The sequence below is a fragment of the Cucumis sativus genome, chromosome 7 (assembly GCF_000004075.3).
Source record: "Cucumis sativus cultivar 9930 chromosome 7, Cucumber_9930_V3, whole genome shotgun sequence".
NCBI lineage: Eukaryota > Viridiplantae > Streptophyta > Magnoliopsida > Cucurbitales > Cucurbitaceae > Cucumis > Cucumis sativus.
Window position 1 is genome coordinate 1126886 of NC_026661.2, and position 18828 is coordinate 1145713.

The window sequence follows — 18828 nt, forward strand, 5'->3', positions numbered from 1 at the left end:
GAGATAAAATAACAATAACAATAACTTGCTAACATCCTTTGAAACATCTCTAAAAAAAACCTTAAATCAACTTGAAACAATTAAAAATTATATTTCATTTATACATTTAAGATGCAAATATATACATATAACACAACACGATTCAGATTAAAAAAAAAAAAAACACAGTGTGTGAGATATTCGTCGGAGTAGATGATGAACGACAACGGACTAAAGCGGAAAGTTGACAAACTTTTGAGAGAGGAGAATAAGTGCAAATGAGTTTTTTTTTTTTTACTTACTTACTATACATTGAAGAGAGAGGTTGTAAGAGAAGAACAAATATGAACTAAAATTAAATAAGAGTATTTTCGTTATTTCAATTCAAATTTGTCATAAATCTCAACTTTTTGTACCATCTTTCCTAAAAATCTTTTTCTACCTAACTTTCGGACTATTTTATTTTTTTTTTAATTTAATTTAATTTAATTTTATTTTTTGACAATTCCCCAACTCTTTCGTTGAGAGTAAGCGGTGGGAGTAAGTTGGGTGGGCAAGAGAGTTAATTTTTATATGAGGCGGCAATCAGAGCACCGATGAACACGCAAATTCGAAAAATGGAGGGAAGACGAAGACCTTAAGCAAGAGTAGTGTAGTGTAGTGTAGTTAGCCATGGCGAATCTCTCCGCTCTGGTTCACGAGCTTCGAGAACGTATAGCAGCTTCCTCATCCACTCCTAATCGCGCAGATGACTTCGGTCTCGAAGTCCGATTTCGCGCCTTCCTTCCCAATCTTCTTCACGATCACGTCGTTCCATCTTCCTCAGGTTCCATTTCTCATTTGCCCTACCTTTTTAGGCTTCTTCCTTATTTTTCAAATACTTATCCTTTCTTTCTGATTTTGAATCGCATGAAAGCATCCGGTTTAACTAAATTGAATGGATGTGTTTTTCGTTTATGGAATTTTGTTTGTTACTAACTTCACATTTAGTTGGAGAATTGGAAAACTGTACTCGCTTTTATATACTATATAATGTTGTGGTTTCTCTGGATTATGTTAATCTGAATTCCATTTCTGTTTCTTCCAGTAAATGAGAGAGAAGTAGTTGCTGTATTGAAGCTCATCTCGATCACTGCCAGGAACTTTCCTGGCGTTTTTTACCATGGAAAGGCTAGCGCCATTTTGCCTGTGATTGCTCGGATATTGCCTTTTTTTGCGGAGACTACTATCCAGTCAGTAATATGTTTCTTCGTTCGTTCTTTAACTTTCATTTTATTATAGTCTCGGGAGTTCCGTTAAATGAAAATTATAGCGATCATTTTAACGACGTTCCTCAATCTCAACGTGTCAATTTTTTTTACAATGCTTAATTTGATAGAAATTTGTATGAACAATAAGCTGGATTTCATGTTTATCACTTTCCCTGTTTGTTTCCCAATCTTAACAGAAATTAATCTTTTAACTTCAGGGCACAACATGGAGTCATTTTTGAAACCGTTGGTTCCCTTTTATCCTTGCTTCGTACTGGAGCACGGGATGCGTACCGTCAATTTTTTCTCGATGCCATGTCAGTTGTTGAAGGTAACCAGGAATTTCATGTCACTTGTATCAAAAACATTTTCCTGTATAAACTTGACCTACTTTTTGTATTAGTTTGTTGTACTCTGCCTCTGCCATTGGTCGAATTACATGAAAGGTGCTACATTTCGATATTTGAAAACTATGGCCAGGGTCTCGGATTTAGTGACAGGTTGATTGCTGCTTTGCCTCAAGCTGTCATATCTCACATTGCTCATGAAATGCAGGAACTGTGATTTAACAATTTCAAAAGTGTTGGTAAACTCTCAGTCTCACAGATGCATAGTTATATGCGATAGTTGATTTAAACGCTTCTACAATGTTGAGGTCCTTCATTTATAGGAGCCTTAGCTCCACAACTCCATTTTTCTTGAAACATGGAAAAGAAAAAAAGTTTTAGAGTGAAGATTGGCAGTGTATTTTTCACTGCATTGGGTCCTTAACTTTTGGATTATGGTGGGGGTTGGGGGAGGGTCTTGACTATCTTTTTTTCACTGGTTTCTCTGGTTTGAATTTGAATCTTTGTTCTTTTTACACTTTATCTTTGTACACAGGGACATTGACTTCTGCGATTTCATTTTTCCTTAAAATTTTAATGGCATGTGTAACACCTTTTATTTATTATTCAAGGGCGCTCACATTTCATCTGTTTAGTGCAGATATTTTATACACTGCATCACTTGGCACTGATACTTCAAGCTTTGTGGAGTCCACAAGTATCAATTTGAGTTGTTTCTGTGAATCTTTAAAAGGAATCTTTGAGGATCCCGATCATCTTGGGGATCTTCCAGAAGTCAACAGACCAACTAATGGCTCTGGTATTTTGATAAATCTAACGGGGAAAAAGAGGTGGCGGCCTTTTGCAACTTGGATTATTAAGCTTCTTGGTAGATGCTTGGCTGAGGGAACTGTATATGTTGAAGGACTTATCAGTATGTCAGATGTTTCAGCAGCATGTTCATTATTATGTTATGGGGATGCTGATTTGCAAATGGTAAGTGGATAATGTAATGGTTGCAATTGGAAGTAGAAATGTCAAATGTTTAGCATTTTGAACTCTATGACGTTTTTGATAGAAATTCCTTGCCCAAATGGTTTCCTTTATTCATGATGATTATATTCTGACAGTCGTCTCACATTTAACATTTTGGAAGGCATGTTTTGACTTTGCACGTATTGTTGGCTTGGTGATAGACGACATCGTTCCTTATCAGCCTTTAATCCAGTCAATATCTACTATATTAAGTGAAGACAAACAGGGGCTTCCTGTATTTAGGTATGTGTTTAATTAAAGAGAGGAAGTTGACAGTATGTTGGTTGGAAACGAGAAATATATCTTGCCCATATTCTTTGTCCGTTCCTCTAGGTTTTTCTCGGAGTTCCTTTATTTTCTCTTTCTATTCCTTTTAGTTTGGTCCTTGGTGAGGTTTCATGTTTCTCTCTAGCCCACAGCTTTGTCGAGTTATTGTAAATACTCTTTTGGCAGCATTTTACTTTGGTGGAACCTTTTTCTTTATTGGGGATTCAGTGAACTTGGTTTCTTTGAATGCCCTTGCACATTTTCATTTATTCTAAATAAAAGGCAGCTATCTCTAAAAAAGATATAATTTTCTAAGCTTGTAGGGGACTTAGTGGGTTGTGGCATGATGGTTAAAAGGAGTTGAAAGTTGTGATGTAGACTTGAGGTCTTGAGTCCAACCACTTGCTTAAGATAATGCATCATTTTTCAACATTCGGTGCTCTTGGGTTGAGCAATTGTCCCTCGATAAACTTGATTAAGTTTGCTTCACATGATAAGTAAAATCAATCTCACTCTGTTAGTTTCTGTCATCTATGAATTAGTTAATTTGTAACTTTTTCTCCAGTTCGCAGGACGACCGACTTTTTAAAGGTAAAATATAAGTCAATCTGTTTATTCAAGCAACTTTTTGATAACGAGTATCGAACATGATTACTTTATTTACTTGTGCGTTCTAATACATTAGTTATTTGGCAGGAACATACCATATGATAATTCTATTGGGGGTTGTCTTAATGTGCTATACTCCAATTGTTGTGACGATGTTGTCAAGCTAACTGCTGCAGACATGGTTGGCATATTTTCACAGTCATTGTGGAGAACCAAGAGCATGGAGCTCAAGGTTAATTTAGATTCCTAATTTCATTACTAGCAACAATTGAAATTTCTGACATGGTTTGTCACATCCACGATTGCTGATGACTTTTAGGATCTTACTGGAAGGGATCTCAAATTAATTTCCACCTTCATATTTTGCATTTTTTAGGTTTCCTTATGCAATGCATACATGCGGATTGCTAAAATCTGTCCTCCTCATATCTGGAGGCCTGAAATACTCGTTGATATGCTTTCTTTTCCAGAACCTTGCTTTGCTTTGATAGATTGCTTCAAAGCAGTTCTATCTATTCTTGGTCCTGATTATGTTGGAGGGTCTTTACCAGGCATGGGTTCATCAGAATTGAGCAATAAATCAACTGAAATCTCTCGAATTGGAGAAAAGAGACCCTTTGAGGAGTTGGATATCGTGAAGAAAAAAAGACCAAAGATGGATGGAGAAATTGTGAGCTCCGAAGCTGATATTATGGTTGAGTGCAAGAAGCCTCACATCAAAATTTGTGAAACTGAAGAAACTTATGCAAATAATTTGCATAATTTACTTGTTTCATTTGTTGGATGTTTAAAAGCTTCTTCCTTCAGGGCTGATGCTTTAAGACCAGAAGTTTCACTAACAGCTCTTAGCATGCTGTGTATTGCTTTCTGTCGGTACCCTGAAACTCGTTTGTCCATGGTCATATTTCAGGAAATGGTTTCATGGATTCCCTGGATATATGAGCAGGTGGCTTGATTTACTTTTGTGAACGTTCCATAATTTTTTCTATGACCTGGATTCTCTTATTATTAAGATTTGAGATATATTTTACAGGCGAAGAAAGGAAGCTCAATTTCCATCGACATCTCCATTTTTCTTGAAGGAATTCACAACATACTTCTTTTACCAAGTAAGGCAATTGTCCAGTTGTTATTGTTAATTTCTTGAAGTACTGCTTTTGAGGTAGATGATTGCTGCATTGTTTTAGTTTTGTTTATAGGCCTTAACTACTTGCAATATTTTGCCAGATGCCTACAAAGTTTTATTTTTTTATGCACGTGAGAATTCATAAAAGATGAATGTAGGTAGTATATTTCAGTTAGCTGACAAGAAACAAACTCAGGAAAGATTTAGTCTCGATATATGTCGACTATCATGGCCTTCTTGTCTCATCTCTCCCTCTCTCTCTTTATCTTCTTGGATATTTCATAACACAATTGTTTCTCTTTGTAGAAAAAACCATAAAGATTATGCTTCATCTTAAAATAATTTCTGATTTACTCATAGTTTCTTCTCTTTGTTTGTTGTAGTTGTTAGTGCTGACTATGTCATTTAATACTCTGATGTACAGACCATATATCTTCATGTTTATTTTCACTCTTGTCTGGAAGTAATGGTGAATGTGCTGAAACAATGTCTGTGATACTTAAAGTTCCATGGACCCATTCAATCACCAGTACTGAATCTCACAAGCCATGGAAGACAAGATGCATCTCTGTTCAGGTTTCGTCAAAAATTACTTCTATCACGAAGGATGAAACTGATCTTGAGATCCTGGATTTGAGTCTTGTTGATGAAAATGATGAAGTTAGAACTGAGGCTGCCATTTCAATTCCAGTGATTGCTCTATGGACTGGTTTTGACAGGCTAACACCGTTGTTTAGGAGACTGGAGTAAGTTGAGCTTTTTCATTTGAATGTATTTTAAATATGTGTTGAGTAACTGAATTATCAATTTACAAAAGACTCACAGAAGAAGGAAACTGAATTTTGTGTAATACTTTTAACTGAGAGCAGAGGTCCCGATTCTGAACAATTTTCTTCTTATGCCCTGACATTAAAGGTAAGAACCAATAGGGTAAGAGGAGTTTGGTCTTCATTCATAGACTCTTGACTTTGTGCGTAGATAAGTTCAGGTGTAAACTATAAATTTTGGACACTAGTGTATTTTCTTCATTCAAAGAAAAAGCTGCTAAAGAGTCCTTTGTCTGTTGCAGCTGAAAAACAGAGAAAATTCTTAGTATTTTAAAAAGGAAGAATATGTAGGCCAGCAAATTAGCAATATACTGATAAAGTGGAATAGAAATACAGACAAATAAGGAATGTATATGTTTGACATTTTTAGGACATTTTATTTGATTCTACTGGTTTTAAAATGTGAACCTTGTAGGCATATCCTTTGCTTAACTTCTCATGTTTGTTGCTCATTTGAACTTCAGGATCTTGAAGGAAGAAATGCATGAAAAAGTTAAGAAGATTATCCCAGTTTCTCTTGGGTTTTTATCATGCCTGTATGGATCTTGCCATTCAGTGAGTAGGTGCAAATTATTTTTAAATACCAACAGTGATAGATGTTGCCAGACAGTTAACTATGTGTTACAAGGATTTTGGTGTTCAAAATGTGATCGGACTGTTCTGCATGATCATAAACTTTATGCAAATATAATTGAGCAATCTGACTTTTACCCAAAAATGAATTTGGATAGTGATTTTGTCCATTTAGTGTCGATGTTTTTCAAACTTCTTTTTGATGAGTCTTCAGAAGAGGTTCAATTGTCCTGCGTGGGAACTCTTAGACGAATTCTGGTCCATGGGAGTAGGGATGTTCTACATCAAACGAAGACCGATTGGCTTAAATGTGTTGAGTTTTTGCTTCTGAACAGAAAAAAGTCAATTAGAGAAGCATTCTGCCTTCAAATTAGTTCCTTCCTAGAGGATCACATCACAAGTTGCTTTTTCTCAGAAGAAGATATTTCAAACAAAAGGAAAGAGCTAATGTTTTTGGATTTTATTAAAACTGCAATGGTATCAACTGCAGATCCCCAAATTCTGGACACTATACTAGAATCTGTAGCAGAGCTCATGAATGCAGTTGATATTCACAGTGACTTTTTCTCCCTGTCTCTTTTATTGTTGGTTGATCATCTTGATAATCCATACATAGCAGTGAGGTTGAGTGCTTCAAGGGCTATCCACAGAGCTTGTTGTTTCCATTTTAAAGGGAATTTTAATATGATATTTTCAAAAGTTATCCATCTACGTAATGAGCTATTTGATCACGTCTCTAGCAGACTTGTTAACCATCCAAAAATCGTACAAGAATTTGCAGAAGCTGTTTTGGGTGTTGAAACTGAAGTGTTTGTTAAGAAAATGATTCCTGTTGTTCTTCCGAAGCTGATTGTCTCTCATCAGAACAATGATCAAGCTGTTGAATCTTTATATGAATTAGCTAAATGTGTGGACACAGATATGGTTACGTTAATAGTAAATTGGTTGCCAAAAGTTCTTGCCTTTGTTCTCTACCAAGCAAATGGGAAGGAGTTATGTTCTGCCTTGGAATTTTATCATGCTCAGACGGGTTCAACTCAGGAAGAAATTTTTGCTGCTGCATTACCTGCACTTCTTGATGAACTAGTATGCTTTGTGGATGGTGGCAATTCAGATGAGGTCAGTAAAAGGTATGTACTATGTAGCACCAAACCACTCTGGAATTTGATGTGGAGTTTTGGAATTAGGTTCTTGTAATGTATCTGCTTTCACTTATTCATTTCCTTTTCAGAGATTGTAGCTTTGCCTTTCTCCTCTCCTACTACCTATTTTGCCAGCTTGTTTGGTTTCCGAAAGTTGTCTTATTTCCTTTTTATTAGGCCATTTTGGATTTTGCTTTGGTGTTAGATTTATGTAGCTCTAAAACTTGTTTATTGTTGTTCATTGTATGTGGTCTAATTCACTTCTATCATACACATCTGTCCATCCAATCAAAGTAGGGATTTTTGTTTTGCTTTTGTTTTTGCATGTTTTTCATCAGTCTTCATTTGTAGGTTAGCAAGAGTTCCTGAGATGATATTACAAGTTGCTAGAGTTCTTACTGGAGGAGATGATCTTCCAGGATTTTTGAGGAATCATTTTGTTGGCCTCCTTAACAGCTTGGATAGGAAAATGCTCCATGCAGAGGATGTTTGCCTGCAGAAACAAGCCCTGCAACGAATTGAAATGCTGATAAAGTTGATGGGTTCTCATCTTAGTACCTATGTGCCAAAACTAATGGTTCTTCTTATGCATGCTATTGGGAAAGAAGAACTGCAAAGTGAAGGTCTCATTGTTTTGAATTCTTTTATCCAACAACTGGCTATGGTATCACCATCTAGCATCAAGTATGTGATTTCTCAAGTCTTTGCTGCACTTGTGCCTTTCCTGGAGAGAGATGAAACTTCCACACATTTAGATATGGTGGTAAAAATTTTGGAAGAGCTTGTTTTAAAAAACAAGAGTATACTAAAGGTGCACATACGCGAATTCCCTCCACTGCCTTGTATTTCTGCTCTGACAGAAGTGAACAGAGCTATAAATGAAACTCGTGGATCAATGACTCTAAAGGATCAATTACGAAATGTTGTAGATGGCTTAAATCACGAGAACTTAAAAGTGAGATACATGGTGGCATGTGAATTGAGAAAATTGTTGAACATGAGAAGCAAGGAGGTTACAACTTTGATAAGTGCTGAAGCTGATCTAGACATGGATGTTCTGAGCTTACTAATCTCATCCTTGCTAAGAGGGTGTGCTGAGGAGTCAAGGACTGCAGTGGGCCAACGGCTGAAATTGATTTGCGCTGATTGTATTGGTGCACTAGGTGCTGTTGATCCTGCTAAAGTGAAGAGTTTTTCTTGTGAACGATTTAAAATTGAATGTTCTGATGATGATCTAATTTTTGAGTTGATTCACAAACACTTAGCTCGGGCTTTTGGAGCTGCACCAGATACCATTATTCAAGATTCAGCGGCATTAGCCATTCAGGAGCTTCTAAAAATTGCAGGGTGTAAGGCATCGTTAGATGACAATACTGCTCCTTCAGCATCACCATCGTTGAAAGATAAAGAAACTTCAAAAACTGTCGCATCTGATTCTTCTGATGATGATCATGCGATGAGTATAAGAGGTCAGAGATTGTGGGGACGTTTCTCTGATTATGTGAAAGAAATTATAGCGCCGTGCTTAACCTCAAGATTTCAACTCCCAAATGTGGTTGACTCTGCATTTGCTAGTTCAATATATCGACCAGGCATGTCATTCAGAAGGTGGATATATTTTTGGATAAGAAAACTAACTGCACATGCAACTGGGTCTCGTGCAGGTATTTTTCATGCTTGTCGCGGTATAGTGCGGCATGATATGCAGACAGCTGTTTATTTGCTGCCTTATTTAGTTCTTAGTGCTGTCTGTCATGGGACAGAGGAAGCACGACATGGCATAACAGAAGAAATCTTGTCTGTTCTCAATGCTGCAGCAGCAGAGAATGGTGTGGCTTTGATTCACGGAAATACTGGGGGGCAAAGTGATGTTTGTATTCAAGCCGTGTTTACTCTTCTTGATAATCTAGGACAGTGGGTGGATGATGTTGAACGAGGATTGTCACTTTCTCAATCTGGTCAGTCATCGTCTTCTAAGCATTTGGTGGCCAAATCAAAGGAATCAAGTTCAAATGTTCATGTTGATCAGGAGCAACTCCTGGTTCAGTGTAGGTATGTTTCACAGCTTTTAGATGCAATTCCAAAGACCACTCTTGCTAGGGCTTCCTTGAGTTGTCAGGCCTATGCTAGATCTTTGATGTATTTTGAGTCATATGTACGAGGAAAATCTGGTTCTTTTAACCCTGCGGCTGAGAGGAGTGGCATCTTTGAGGATGAAGATATTTCATATCTCATGGAAATATATAGTTTCCTTGATGAGCCTGATGGTCTATCTGGCTTGGCATGTTTACGTAAATCCTTGAGGTTACAAGACCAACTTTTGATAAATAAAAAAGCTGGAAACTGGGCAGAAGTTTTGACTTTTTGTGAACAGGCCTTGCATATGGAACCAAATTCAGTTCAAAGGCATTCGGATGTTCTTAATTGTTTGTTAAATATGTGCCACCTCCAAGCTATGGTTACTCATGTGGATGGTTTAATCACGAGGATTCCTCAGTACAAGAAAACGTGGTGCATGCAAGGAGTGCAGGCAGCTTGGAGGCTTGGCAGGTGGGACCTCATGGACGAATACCTCAAGGGAGCTGATGAGGAAGGCCTTCTTTGTAGCAGCTCTGAGAGTAATGCTTCTTTTGACATGGACGTAGCAAAAATTCTGCAGGCAATGATGAAGAAGAATCAGTTTTCAGTTTCTGAGAAAATTGCTCTATCCAAACAGTCTCTGATTGCCCCTCTTGCTGCTGCTGGCATGGATTCTTACGCACGTGCTTATCCATTTGTTGTGAAACTCCACCTTTTGAAAGAGCTTGAGGACTTCCATAACCTTCTCTTTAATGACTCTTTCTTGGAAAAATCATTTCATGTAGATGATCAGGAATTTTCAGAAATGATACAAAATTGGGAGAACCGGCTGAAATTTACTCAGTCATCACTCTGGGCAAGAGAGCCACTCCTGTCATTTCGGAGATTGGTTTTTGGTGCTAGTAGTCTTGGTGCTCAAGTTGGGAACTGTTGGCTTCAGTATGCAAAGCTCTGTCGCTCTGCTGGCCATTATGAAACAGCAAACCGTGCAATTCTTGAAGCTCAAGCCTCTCGTGCACCTAATGTCCATATGGAGAAAGCAAAACTTTTATGGAGTACTAGGCGGTCTGACGGTGCTATCTCAGAATTGCAACAATCTCTTCTAAATATGCCTGTGGAAGTCATAGGATCTGCTGCAATGTCATCAATAACAAGCCTTTCCTTGGTTCCAATGAACCCAGCTCCTTTAATCTGTGATACACAAACTTTGAATGAGAATAGAGATATTGCAAAGACTCTTCTCCTATACTCAAGGTGGATACATTGCACTGGGCAAAAGCAAAAGGAAGATGTCATCAATCTTTATTCAAGAGTGAAGGAGCTACAGCCCAAGTGGGAGAAAGGATATTTTTTTATGGCCAGGTACTGTGATGAATTGCTTGAAGATGCCAGGAAACGCCAGGAAGATAGTTTCGAACAAGGTTCGAGAAAAGTCTCATCATCTTCTACTGCTATTGGCCCTCCAAATTTAAATAATGAGAAGCCCTGGTGGTCTTATGTGCCTGATGTACTCCTGTTCTATGCAAAAGGACTTCACAGGGGTCACAAGAATCTATTTCAAGCACTTCCAAGGTTGTTAACTCTGTGGTTTGACTTTGGAAGCATCTACCAAAGAGTTGGTTCACCATCCAACAAGGAGTTGAAAAGTGTTCATGGAAAGGTTCTGAATTTAGTTTGAAATGTCATTTTGATTTCCTTTGATCACATGAGTTGCATGCCTTTTGCTATTATTATTTACTGCTGACTTATTTTTCCAGGTTCTGAGCATCATGCGGGGTTGTTTAAAGGATTTGCCAGCATATCAATGGTTGGCTGTACTGCCTCAGTTAGTTTCAAGGATTTGTCATCAGAATGAAGAAACTGTTCGATTGGTTAAATACATAATTGCTTCTGTTGTCCGACAGTATCCACAGCAAGCGCTTTGGATAATGGCTGCAGTTTCAAAATCCACTGTTCCTTCAAGACGAGAGGCAGCTATGGAGATAATCTATTCTGCAAAAAAAGATTTCAGTCAAGGAAAGGGTGGCAACAATTTATTTCTTCAGTTTGCCAGTCTAATTGATCATTTAATCAAGTTGTGCTTCCATCCAGGTCAACAAAGGGCGAAGAACATTAATATTTCTACGGAATTTAGCACATTGAAGAGAATGATGCCATTGGAGATTATTATGCCAATTCAACAATCTCTGGTTGTTAATCTGCCGACATATGATGTGAATCTCACTGATTCACCGAGTTCTGACATCTTTTCTGGCACAGAGCTTCCTACAATATCAGGAATAGCTGATGAGGCTGAGATTCTTTCATCACTTCAGCGGCCTAAGAAAGTATGGTGTTTTTGCAGTGTTTTGACTTCTGCAAAATGCTTTCAATATATGAATCATACTTTCTATTTTACAGCCTCCTGTAGTTGTGTTCAAGTTTCTTTCTATATCCTTTGCTCAAATTTTTGTGTTGCATCTCTATCTCTTATCATAGTTTTCGTGCTGAGAGTTTTATGCTTGGAAGCGGACTATAGCTTTTCATCATAATTATTAATTATTACTAATTTACTTCATTGTTTAAGATATGCTGTAAGAAATTAATTCTTCTTCTTTCTTTCTTTATTTATATTACTTTTTTAAAGCTAGCTATGTAGGTAAGCCAGCCCACACAGCCTTGGTGAAGCAAGCAAATGAATTTATTTTCCATGTCATGATTTCAACTTTAGTTGTGTAATTATATTGGTTCTTCGAACAGGCAGAAGAAAAAATTCCACTGCTTTTTTGGGCATGTATATTGGTGTAGTTCTTCAATATAATAACTAATTATCTATTGCTCATGCCTTTTTTGACTTTGACTTTGACTCTTCTTAATTACAGATCATTCTATTGGGTAGTGATGGTATTGAGCGACCATTCCTCTGCAAACCCAAGGATGATCTCCGGAAAGATGCTCGCATGATGGAGTTCACAGCAATGATTAATCGTTTATTATCCAAATATCCAGAAAGCCGCCGGAGGAAGCTCTACATACGCACTTTTGCTGTGATACCTCTGACAGAGGATTGTGGTATGGTAGAATGGGTTCCCCATACTCGTGGTCTAAGACATATACTGCAAGACATATATATTACTTGCGGTAAGTTTGACAGGCAGAAGACAAATCCCCAAGTTAAGCGAATATATGATCAGTGCCAAGGTAAAATACCTGAAGGTGAGATGCTGAAGACAAAAATTCTCCCTCTGTTCCCTCCCGTTTTCCATAGATGGTTTTTAAATACCTTTTCAGAACCAGCTGCTTGGTTTAGAGCCCGGATAGCTTATGCACATACAACTGCAGTTTGGTCTATGGTTGGGCATATTGTGGGGTTAGGTGATAGACATGGTGAAAATATTCTTTTTGATTCTACTACGGGTGACTGCGTTCATGTCGATTTCAGTTGTTTATTTGACAAAGGTCTGCAGCTTGAAAAGCCTGAATTGGTGCCGTTTAGGCTAACCCAGGTAAGAAGACTTTACATGATTGATAATTTTCCTTTCAGATGAACGTGAAAAATTTTTTTAGTCAAGAATTTTCAGCAACCATCAATTTCCACATTTAGCATTGGCACAGGCCAATTATATTTGGCAATCGGTTTAATTTTTGTGTCCATATAGAAATTTTCATTCGTAGGACCTCACCCCGAAATGCTATATTGAAAGACTTTAGTTACTATTAAGCTTGTAACTAAAATATGTTTCATATCAGTCAACAGTCAGTTAGTTTGCTCAGGAAGTTTATTGTACTTTGCTTCCTTGATTGCCACTTGGCTATATATATGCCTTGTGTGCTCCATTAATAAATGAGCAGAGTATTATTTACCGCTCATGTTAATAGTTACCTTTTGCGTTTATCTATTCTGCTATCTGTCAAAGTAGATGGGACATTTGTATCCCCAATTTGCACTTTTCTCCTCTATGATGCCATTAATAGAAGATCACCAAAAAATTTTCATTAACTAAATTTAGTTACTTTCTGCATTTATCTGTTCCATTGCTGTCAAAGTAGATGCTATTTATGTCCCTAATTTTTCGCTTTTCTTATCTATGCTTTCCTTTTATCATCAGAACATGATCGATGGATTAGGAATCACTGGTTATGAGGGCATTTTCTTGAGAGTTTGTGAAATTACTCTTTCTGTATTAAGATCTCATCGGGACACTTTGATGAGCATACTTGAAACTTTCATTCATGATCCACTTGTGGAGTGGACAAAATCTCACAAATCCAGTGGTGTTGAAGTTCAGAATCCACATGCTCAGGTTTGGTTGTCTGTTATTACGGTCTCTGCTGTAGATTATACAATTTGTTTATTTTATTTTAATGCTCAACTGAATTGCTAAAGCTAATCGTCATGCTCTTTTAATACTGTTACAGTTAGCCATCAGTAACATTGAGGCTAGGTTACGAGGTGTAGTTGTTGGCGTTGGAGCTGCACCATCTTTGCCCCTGGCTGTTGAAGGTCAGGCTCGTCGATTAATTGCTGAAGCAGTTGCACACAAAAATCTTGGGAAGATGTACATATGGTGGATGCCATGGTTCTAGATAAAATGCGGAATCCCAAAAAATTCAGAGGTTCTTCTCTTCACAAAGATCAAAGGAAGGCTTTTCCAGCATTCTCTCCCAGTCGCCCTAGGCTCTTCTGCCAACTTGGCAAAGTTTCTTGGAGGACAGATTCTTGGCAAACTAAGGTAATTTTTTTAAAAAAATTATATTCTTTTAGATGAGCTTACATAGGACAATTGCTTGATCCTACCACACGTCAGGAACTTTGTAGAACTTGAGATCTTAGGTTGGAGACTCACATAGAATTTGAACTTCGTCCTGCAAAGCTTATTTACTTGGTCGATTTAAAGTGGTTCAAAGAGGTACAAAAAATTTGCAGAGTGGGTTCCACCCTCTTGTTTGGTCTCATTACAATAAATGTGATAGTACAATGACTAAAAATACATTTTGGAACACTAAAACAAATCAAAGTTAAAAATATAATAATAAAAAAAGTAGGTAGTCCTTTCGAAAACAATGTTGGTAGATTTTCATTTATTTCCAAAAATCAGGATTGTACTATAAGAGCTTCATCCTTGGTTTCACAAATCCTCTGATAAATCTCGCTTAATGCTGGATTATGAGCGCTAATTTTGTTTTTTTTTTTCTGATATCTTAGGCCTTTTTTTAATGAATGTAAAGCAAGCGCAGTCCATGATCTCTCCAAGCAGGCACTGTTGTTATTACCTTCGAAACTCCAAGGTCCAATGCAACTTCTTTTATACGTTTTGGCTCATGTTGTATGTTCTCGTTTAATGAGTAGCATGCGATGCCTTTTTGAGTTTGTTGAGCTTGATTTTGATTGTATATTTAACTTTTCATTTTGCATAGTATTGCATTTATTTTTTGTATATCGATGTAAATGAAGGCTACCTACCTCACCACTAGCGTGGTTTTTGGTAGTATTGTCGATCATATCAGGGAAGAAGCCCTTAAGGGGTGGTTTTGTGCTAAATCTTTGAAATGTTTTGAGGGAAGTTCCTTGAAATAGTTGGGTTTGAAGCTCTTCGAGAACACTTAAAGGTTAAATTATAAAATTAGTTGATAAACTTTGAGTTTTGTGTTTAATTGATCCTTAGAACTTTTAGAAGTTTGAGGAGCCATTTGCCATTTGGTTTAAGGTTTTATTGATGTTAAAAAAAAAATGTAAAAACATGTTTAAAAATAAGATTTATGAAATAGAAGATTTTCATGTTTGGGTTTCTATTTTATTTTATTTTATTTATATATATTAAAGAAATATTGTTGGGTTTGAAGATGAGAATGTTATTAGGATTTGAAGCTAACAAATTGTTTGTTACCACAGTTTTTATTATTAATGCAACGGTATGAACTCCTCTTTTGCATTATTTTTTTAATATTGTTTTTTTAAGGGGGTTTTAATTAAAAGGCTTACAACAGAAAAAAAAAAAAGCTTCACTTATAAGGTTAGAAAATTATAGAATTCTCCCAAACATGAGAATTCGATTGATGTCCTTGGGCTTTGTTTACTAGTAAACACATTATTATAGTAGTATTTTTTTATATATATTTTAAAATATCGTAGTTTATGTTGTTATATTTAAAAATAATTTTAATATCCAATACTTTTTTAATCAAAATTATTTAATGAAGTTTTGGCTTTTTAAATTTCTTTAACTACGAATGATAAGAACATTTAAAAAAGATATCTATTTTTTTAGATATTGCGAATATAGCAAATTTAGTGATATTTGATATAGGTAAGATCGGTTAAAAATAAAAAAATACTTTAAAAAAGATTTATTATTTATTATTTTTTAAATTATTTGCCATCCATATAACGAGAAAAAAAGCCCACGGTAAGCCCATGGTTGTATTTTTGTAAATTACAGTTTTGCCCTTGTGGTTTCTAAATTTCGCAAGACGTCTTCTTCATCTCATGCGACACTTCTCGTTCTTCATATTCCTCACGGGCGGCGGGTTGCATCGGGAGTCAGTCACGGGCAGTAGGTTTTGACGGTGGCATATCCTTCTTCATCCTACTCACGGCGGCAACGACAATGGTAAGTTTTCTTCTCCTTCTCTTTTTTAATTGCCATTCTTCTTTTTTCTTTTTATTCTTCTACAATTGTTTCGTCAATTCTTCTTCTTCCATAATTATTCTCTTTATTTTAATTTTTCTTTTTTCTTTTTCTTCATTGAATTCACGACTCATCATCGTTCAATGTATTCATGATCATCATCTCTTCTTCTTCTCCAACTCTCTTTAATTTTCTTTTTCATCTCATCTCTTCTTCTGCCATTTTTCTTTTCTTTTTTATTTTTCGATCATCATCAATATCTTGCAATCATTATTCTTTTTCTTCGTATCTTTAACTTTCTTTTTATTCTTCTTGTTGACCAAACAATTACAGAATATGAGTTCTGATAGAATTGAATAAAAAGAAGAATTGCAAAAGAAGAGGCGGAGAAGAAAATCTGTTGTCGCTGCCTCCGCCCAAACCTATCGTCCGATGCAACTCACTGGCCATGAGGAATATGAAGAAGGAGAAGTGCGTGAGATGAAGAAGAAGACGTCCTTCAAAATTCAAAAACCAGCATGTCTAACTTTGTAATTTATGAAAATTCTAACGCCGTAATTTATAAAATGGAAAATTGTAAGAAATAGAGGATATTTAGTTTCCATAAAAGTGCAATAAATTTTGGGCTTATGGCTCTTCCTCTTCCCCGTTCTCTATATATTTTTGTCTTTCAATTCCTTTATTGCGCTTCCTCTCTCCCTTCCCTTTCGATGTTCATTGTCACCATCTTCACACTATCCATAGCCATGGCTCTATCAGTTCAGCACCAATGGGTCTTCTTAACTCCACGCCCATGAGAGAGAAAATAAGAAAACAAAAAAAAGAAAGAAAGCAAGAAACGGAGGTTTGAGATTGAGATTGGGATTAATTCCGCCATTGGAGTACTCAGAGTAAAGCTTTTTGCAAAGACAGTCAATGGTGGTGAGCGCCAGAGAACAATAAAGGAAAAAGAGAGAAACCATGGCCACGGGAAAAAAATAGAGAGAAATTGAAAGAGAAAATTTCAACCCAATTGTGTTATTTTTCTATCCTATTTCACATTTTTTTAAAAAAATAAATTGCTAACTCACCTGAATTTTAAGTCTAATTTAATAGGAGAATTTTTTTGTCCTAAAACTCGTAGTTTGTAAATCATATTCTGTTCAATAAAGTTGTTATTGAGAAATTAAATATTATAATCTTAAATCCAACAAATCAAGTTCCAAGGCTATTTTTTGAATAAACTTGAACTTTATGTGTAAACATAAACGTGGATCAAGTTCGAGTATATAGTCTAAATAGTCTATAGTATATGAAATAAAGGTTGGACGCCTTATTTAGAGAAACTATGGATGCGGCCCACTTTGTAGTACAAACGAGGTGATCCTAATCGTTCATGTAGAGACATGAAATGGGGGCATCCTATGTAAAATGTTTACATAAGACTGAACCATGAATTAGTCATTTTTACGTTATAACACCGTTTACTGTTTAAAATTGACTATCTCAATTATTGATGACCTAGGTAACTTAGTTTTAATCTTGAGTTAACTATGAACTCCTGTTCACACGAGATTATCCTTAGATCTGCATAGGTGAGAGCAGCTCATCAGCGTTGGCCCAATAAGCCTCTCATTTCAGGGGTAAGATCGGGTGGATAGCTGGGAACATAGGGTACAAGATGGAATTCACTCCTACCCGCTTTAGGGTTAGTAGATAGGTTGCTCTCTTAAGCACTGAATCCAAGTCTTGAACAAGGGGCCCCACCCTCTCATTGGCCCGAGAGGGATTAAGTTTATAGGTTGAACCTTAAACCAATTGTTCAATAGTGGATTAGTGGGACTTAAGGAGCAAGATGTAATCATGGGAGTAAAACGGTATTTTGACCCAGCCAAGGTTACGAGCAACCTGTGAAGGATTAACTTACTGATTATGGTTTTATCAAAAGGACACAAATATATCTATAGTGAGGGGAGTGCAACTACGGGACTTTAGTGGAATGACCCGTTAGTTAACGAATGTTGATTAACTCGGTTTAAAAGAGTTTAGCTAGTTAATCTTGAATCGTTGGAGCCCATAATCTATAGGTCCATTAGATTCCTCTGCTAGCTCATATGGATTAAACTTAGAACAGTGTGATGAAATAGGTTGAATTGTTCGAATTGGGAGAAGAAAGGGAAACAGACATATACAGTGATATAGTCGTCGGTCTTCTAATTAGAAATAAAGCTTTATGTTTTACATACTATAAGTATGAATGCGGATTCATACTAAGAAGCTCGGAATTGGTCAAAAATAGTAAAAAGTCAAAATGTTGACTTTTGACTTTGAAAAGTCAAACTTTGACCGGTCTTATATTCAAATGTGATTTGAACTTTGGAAAAATGAATGCGGATTCATGCTCGGGAGGTTGGAATTAGTCAAGACGGACAAAATGGTAAAAAGTCAAAATATTGACTTTTGATTAAAAAAGTCAAAGTTTGACTTTTGACTAGAAATATCTAATGACCATTTTACCCTTGGACTAAGTGGGAAAATCCAACATTTTGTTGGATAATCCCACTAACTCTTAGTGGGATATGTGGTTATATGAGATATAGACACCTAGCCCACTAAGTTCCACTAATTGTTAGTGAAACATTAGGTGTTGAGATTTGGCAAATGAATTGCATGCATTTTTGCATGTAATTAGGTTATAAATAGAGGTGTTTTCAAATGTTAAAGAACTTTTGCCTTTTTTATCATTTTCATCATCTAAACAAAAGAAAAAAGAAACCTTCCAATCCCATTTTATCTCCATTACTTTCTACACCAAAATTGGGTCCCACAACCCGGTTCTTTGTCTAGAGGATAGCAGTTGAGTACTAGTGGTGGTCTCGGTTAGAATTGGTAAGAAGATATCAAATCTTTTGAAAGCTTCAAAGGTAATATTTCTTAAAACCCTAATTTGATTAGTTTATGGTTACATGTTAATTGTGGCAATTAGGGTAGAACTAAAACTGACTTAGTTCTATCAATATTTTAGTCT

General features: G+C 36.4%; 1 protein-coding gene and 1 long non-coding RNA gene across 6 annotated transcripts; both read left to right on the forward strand.

The window, feature by feature from the left end:
* The first annotated feature begins 511 nt into the window (after window positions 1-511).
* LOC101212807 (serine/threonine-protein kinase ATR) lies at window positions 512-14847 on the forward strand. 5 transcript variants are annotated; one of them, XM_011660305.2, is made up of 16 exons: window positions 512-805; window positions 1067-1211; window positions 1448-1560; window positions 2217-2551; window positions 2712-2833; window positions 3554-3698; window positions 3843-4412; window positions 4500-4575; window positions 5017-5338; window positions 5884-7122; window positions 7486-10873; window positions 10971-11540; window positions 12075-12698; window positions 13302-13496; window positions 13612-13925; window positions 14399-14847. In XM_011660305.2, the coding sequence occupies exons 1-15, from the start codon at window positions 652-654 to the stop codon at window positions 13777-13779; spliced, it is 8166 nt and encodes a 2721-aa protein (XP_011658607.1). In that variant the 5' UTR covers window positions 512-651; the 3' UTR covers window positions 13780-13925; window positions 14399-14847. The 5 variants fall into 5 exon arrangements, with proteins under 5 accessions (XP_011658607.1, XP_031744369.1, XP_031744371.1 ...); XM_031888509.1 differs by lacking the exons at window positions 512-805; window positions 1067-1211; window positions 1448-1560; window positions 2217-2551; window positions 2712-2833 and adding an exon at window positions 2846-3448; XM_031888511.1 differs by lacking the exons at window positions 512-805; window positions 1067-1211; window positions 1448-1560; window positions 2217-2551; window positions 2712-2833 and having other exon boundaries at window positions 2846-3751.
* Window positions 14848-15440: 593 nt separating this feature from the next.
* LOC116405199 lies at window positions 15441-16466 on the forward strand. Its single transcript, XR_004218361.1, has 2 exons — window positions 15441-15803; window positions 16155-16466. It is a non-coding gene; the product is annotated as an uncharacterized LOC116405199 (long non-coding RNA).
* The last annotated feature ends 2362 nt before the right edge of the window (window positions 16467-18828 follow it).